Genomic DNA, 5,822 nt, shown 5'->3' with positions numbered 1-5,822 from the left:
GTACAGAAGGTGTTTGTATAAATTTAACAAAAAGTAAGTGTGTAAAATACAGAATGTAATATGCACCTACCCTTCCTAATTCCATATAATTACGTTTTATGACATTATCCAACTTTGCTCAGATATTAGTTCATAATACAATATTTTCAATTTAAGTTAATGGTAACTTTAAATTGAATAAATGTTTAAGGACATTCTCACGATTCTTCAGCTTGATATTAATTGCAATTCAGTACCAGGAATATGTTCAACATTTTTCTTATATGTTTCATTTACAGAAATGTTAAATTTGTAAATTCCATTTCGAATTTTCCGCAATAAAGATACTATCATAGCATGGTAGAGAGTGAAAGGAAAATTTTGTGAAATTTTGAAAGACAAAAATTGTGCCATAGAAACAATACATTTATTAAAGTTTTAATTATAAAAATATATATAGGAGCTACATGATTAAATACACGGGACAAATACAAACATAGTCGAAGATAACATATGTATAAATACAGCATTGTCAAAATAATCGTTAAATTATAAACTCAATTCACATTTCTGTCGCAACTATAGTAAACACTTCTATCATTCCTTAACCTAATTTTTCAAATTCTCAAGTTCTAAATTCCAAAATTTGAAAATTTAAAATTGTTGTTGATCAACGTTACACGCTTATCGAATTTTCCTATCTAGTCCTCTTTCTGTAATGTTCCTTTTCTATCGACTAGATTTCTCTACATCAAGCTACATCATCGTCGTTGGATGTTCGCGTATAGAAGGCGCGCGAGAAACTGGCGGGTCCTGTCGGTCCGCAGAAAAAGAAACCGCGACGCCACAAAATGAATATCACCAGGCAAACAGGAATGGCGAGCATCACACCGATAAACATGCCAATGAGAATTGTGGCATCTTTCTCCGGTTGTGCTCCGTTTAAATCCAAACAACGGACAGTTCGATTGGATAACGATAACAGGTCTCTGCCTAGGTGTTCCGGTGGTGCGGCACATTTTAGCATATCAACATTCTCTCCCATCAATTTCTTGCCGTGCTGTGGCAACAAAATGTGGATCTGAAAATTAAATATTACTTTAGACACTTTAGGTACTTTAGGTATTTTATTAATTACAAATATTTTAGGGAGAACTATGTACTTTATTGATGTTACAATTGTTCATATAGGAGTTATGGAAGGTAGAATTTAGGAGATTTGTGAAATATTTGAGAATTTGAAGGGCTGGATATTTGTGAATTTTGGGATTTGAGAATTTGGGGTCTAAGGATGTAAGGATTTGAGAATTTGGGGATTTAGAAACTCGGGAATTCAGAAATTCGGGGATTTAGGGATTCGAGGAATTAGGCGTTCGGCGATAAAGGAATTCGGAGGTTTAGGCATTTGGGGAAATGGACATTCAGGGATGTAAGGATTCGGGGATTTAGGCATTTGGAAATATAAGCATTGGTGGATGTAAAGATTCAGGGATACAAGCATTTGAGGATACAGACATTCGGGGATATTTGTTGATGTAGGGATTCGGAGAAAATTCAAAAATTTCTAACATGAAGTACACTACCGTCCATAAGTATCCGGACACTTGGTTTGGTTACACAAAACATAGTTGAACTTTGTACGAAAGGTATTTAGGGCTATCATATCATTTGTAATAATTATTATTATCTTTTTTGAGGTGTCATAACGTAATAGAATTAATTTTTAAGTACAAATTATACAATGAAAGTGTGAAAGTAAAATTCATGTCCAGAAGTACAAAGTCCAAATTTGTGAACCTAATGAAACGCTTTTCCTACATCCCCCATTCGATGAAGTAGTACATCCCCAGTCCACATTTGATATTTTATTAACTAATTCATGACGTTTTTATTAACGCCAATAAAAAAACCACAACGTCAATAAAAACATTTTTCCAAATATTGTAAATATAGAAATTCCACGTGAAACCAATTTCATTTGAAATATCAAACTATTGAACCTAAACCATTACGGCAGCAACGGTGCACAACAAAATATAAATATTTTAAAAATCCCATCCATTAACCGGTTGCAACAATCGTTACTTCAACTGACATTTTCACCAAACATTCAACAATAAAACGAGTTTAAAGGTTGCGAACAATCGAACGGTAGAATTGGCAAATTGGCGTTATTGGTAGCTAAAATCGATATCGGTTCGATACGAACGGCCGATTCGAGTGAACGTAGTGTGTATCTCGTGATTGCCAGAACTTACCAGATATTGATTATTGCAATCGCAGCTCCATTTGTTGTTCATCAGATCCAATTCTTCGAGCCAGTCCCACCTTGCTACGAAGTGCGCAGGCAAATATCGTAGAGCGTTATCCGATAAATCTAGTTTCTTCAGTGGCGGCCACACTGATCCCCCAGACTCCGTCTGCAATCATTTTCAAGCACAATATTATCTTTTACGTTCCTCTCCTCTTATTGAGACCCGATAATTTATACCTTCGCGTTATTTCCACGCATTTCAAGGTCCTAACAATGCAATCTGAATAAACGCCCGTTTTGCATATTTCAACGCTGTTGAACCACAGGGGAAATATCAAAGAAACAAACAAAATTTGTGAAGAAACAAACAGTATTCGTTGTTCGCTGAATTTAAATAATAGTAATCTCTGTTCGGAGCAGTTGATATAAGTTCAGTAATTACATCAGTAATCAGAAATATTATTAATACTAAAGTTGTAGCTATGATTCTATCTCTTCTATGATTATGTCTTCCTTCCATTCGAAACGTGGGTCATAAAATTATTTGAAATAACTATCATCTTTGCTTTATAAATGTATAAACACCCGTAATTTAATTGCATAGAAGAATCATAAAGTAATAATTACCTCGTTCGAAAGAGCATATTCATCAATAGATTCCAGGTTTGGGCAATTTTGAATTCGGAGATGTTCGAGCACTTTCAGGCCCGAGAAAGCACCCTTGCCGATTACGGTCAAATAAGGCATACAGCAAAGGCTCAACTCTTTCAATTTGGGCAGAATGGGAAACGGTTGATGCTGATTAAGAATTTGCAACGGATTTTCGTCCATATAAAGGTACTCCAGCGTCGTTGCCTCCTCGAGAGCAGGCGGGGGAACCATAAATCGATTGCCACTCAAATTTAGCCTCTTAATAGTCCTGGATAATAAAAGTCAGTTAATGTAACGATTAATCGTATTTTCCTTATTTATTCTGTGTACCGACATGTAAGCTTTTCCTCCATAGAAAATTAAGATAACGATATCTGTATCTTCTTATCTGTTTATTTAGATTTATCGTTAATGTTTCTGTTAATGTACATTTTAACAGTTGCTATTAATCGAAAAAAATATTAAAAATAATCAAAGAGCTGATTATTAATACTAAGAAAATTTCGTATCATGTACAAAGTATATAGGTCAACAAAAATCTACTATTTCTTATTAATTTTACTGATTGAATTTATGAGTTCATCGTATATATTCTTTACAAATAAATATTTATTCTTATAAATGATTATTGAACTCGAATTTACCAATAATTGCAGTGCCAAAATAAATATTGTTGATTCTAGTGTTAATTTTTAAATACAGATTCTACAGAAATGTTTATGAATAAAAAATAACAAAAAATGTGTACTATGGGTTAAAAATCTATATTGAGAAGGTAAATACCACGACGAACGTGCTTCGAAAGTTAAAATCTTACCTGGAAGTGTAAAATAGCGACTCCGGTAGCATTGTCAAACTACAATAGCTTAAATCCAATTCCTCCAATTGTGGAAGCGAACTAAGCGCAATAGAAGTGGGGTGGTCAATTTTAGAAAACAAGTTCTTCGAAAGATTTAGTACTTTAAGGGCCGGCGTGTGCTCGAAGATGTCTTGATGCAAAGAATGAAGCTCATTTGAAGCTAAATTTAACACCGTTAATTTTGCTAATGGTTCGTAATCGTCCACTGAAAATTTACCCTGAAATATTTATATATTTCGTTCAGTAAGTTGAGCGTAATTTTGAAGTTTAACATTTTTACATTTATATTTTAAATTGATATTTCTGACTTTCATTATTATCAGGTTTTTAATGTCTCAATTTTCCACGTTCTTAAATTTTTGAACTCGCGAATTTCTGACTTTCTAAGTTCCTTAATTTTAAGATCATTTATTTTCTACATTTATAAATTCTCGACTTTCCAACTTTCTAATGTTTCAAGCTTACTAAATTTCTACGTTTTTATTTCGAAATTTCACGAAGTTAATAATTATCGAATAGTCAAGTTTAAAAACTTCCAGATGACTCAATACCAACTTTATAAATATAAAAGTTTGCATTCTTCGTTCATCAGAGATTTATCTGTCATGTTTTTCTACAATTCTCAAGGAGGTACCTTCTTACTTTTTTCATACATTACTCAGAAGATTAGTACTTAAGCGATGACTAGAGCATCAAGTACTTAGATTTCTGTGAAAATTCTAGTTTCGAGATAACGATTGTGACTAATATAAGATTATACAGATTAAAGTACATACGATCGACATGAAACAATAAATTTGATTCCGTTCAAATATTTTCGACCTTACCTCGAACACGCTTGGTTGCAAATTTTCCCTTGTAATATGATTGCCGCTCAAATCTAATTCAGTGAGGTTGATCAACTGTTTGAACGCTGAGTTGCTGATTTTCGTGATGTTGCTATTTTTCAAAATTAATTTGTGAATCACCGCTTTTGGAAACGATGTCAAATTAACTAACGAGTTCCCTTCGAACGTTACCACGTTAATAGATACATTTGGCCACTGAGCGTCTGCCCACTGATCCGTCAAATTTCTGTTACTGCAATCCATGGTGTCACCTAGTGGGAGAATATTAGTTATTATTTTATACTCCTTTAGACTCCTCATTGATATTTTTCTTATTATTTCGAAACGTATAAACTACCTGTACAGTTGCATATAGCACATAAACTTGGAAGTTTCGGCGCGATTGTTACTTCAGAAATCGGTCGCACAGGATCACTGATCTCGATTGTTCCTGCAGTCACGGGTTTGCCAACTTCAGAAGTCAGCAGCACAGGATCACTGACCTCAGCCTCTTCATTTTGACAGCGAACTGCCGAAACGACGAAAATAAAAATAAACAGTGTTCGCGTATTCATGATTTGACGCAAGATCGACAATGTTAGACTCGCGACTGAAAACTGAAATAGGCAATTCTGTATCAAGCTACGAGCATTCGTGATAAGGGAACAATGATAAGATACTGCTGATCACCGTTACTCACCGCCGTAATCATCAGGTGGGATCCCTTTTAATTTCTTCATTAATTTCCTGTTCGTTGAGTTTCTAACAAACTCATTTCGCTTCATTTCAAGGTTCCATTGCCCCAGTTTCGAAGTTTCGTATTTCGAAAATTATAAAGTCCCAGTTTAAATATTTTTATTATCAGTAACTCGTGTTACAATCGTATACAGTAATTACAAATAACCTGTTATGATTTATTTATAACTTATTATAATTTATTTATTTGTACTTCTAAAAAAATATCGAATCAAAAAGTAAATTGGATAATAACAAAATAAACATATATATTATATATTAATTACGGTAAGACTATTAATAATGTCGTATTTATTCTTTGCATCGCAAAGAACTTAGATATATATGTTTAGGAATGTAAAGATAATTACGTAACATTTTGTTGTTACTGACGCGCGCGTGTTTGAAATTCGCGCGTAAATTTGATCGACGCTCGAACGCTGTGTGTAATGGCGACCGTGCTGCCATCTGCAGGGGATGAGGTGCATCGACAGAGAAGAGAAACCTTCGCGAAAAG

The 5,822-nt window shown here is 34.0% G+C and overlaps 1 protein-coding gene across 1 annotated transcript; it reads right to left on the bottom strand.

Annotated features, from left to right (window-relative positions):
• Window positions 1-403: 403 nt before the first annotated feature.
• LOC100880534 (podocan) lies at window positions 404-5,514 on the bottom strand. Its single transcript, XM_012289005.2, has 7 exons — window positions 5,271-5,514; window positions 4,929-5,099; window positions 4,571-4,842; window positions 3,702-3,961; window positions 2,861-3,152; window positions 2,238-2,399; window positions 404-1,060 (listed from the first exon to the last, which is right to left on the bottom strand). The coding sequence occupies exons 1-7, from the start codon at window positions 5,353-5,355 to the stop codon at window positions 731-733; spliced, it is 1,572 nt and encodes a 523-aa protein (XP_012144395.2). The 5' UTR covers window positions 5,356-5,514; the 3' UTR covers window positions 404-730.
• Window positions 5,515-5,822: the final 308 nt, after the last annotated feature.

Source organism: Megachile rotundata, chromosome 1 (genome assembly GCF_050947335.1).
Source record: "Megachile rotundata isolate GNS110a chromosome 1, iyMegRotu1, whole genome shotgun sequence".
In the NCBI taxonomy this organism is placed as follows: Eukaryota; Metazoa; Arthropoda; class Insecta; order Hymenoptera; family Megachilidae; genus Megachile; species Megachile rotundata.
Note: the sequence above shows the minus strand (reverse complement) of the source record. Positions and strands in the feature narration are given on the sequence as shown.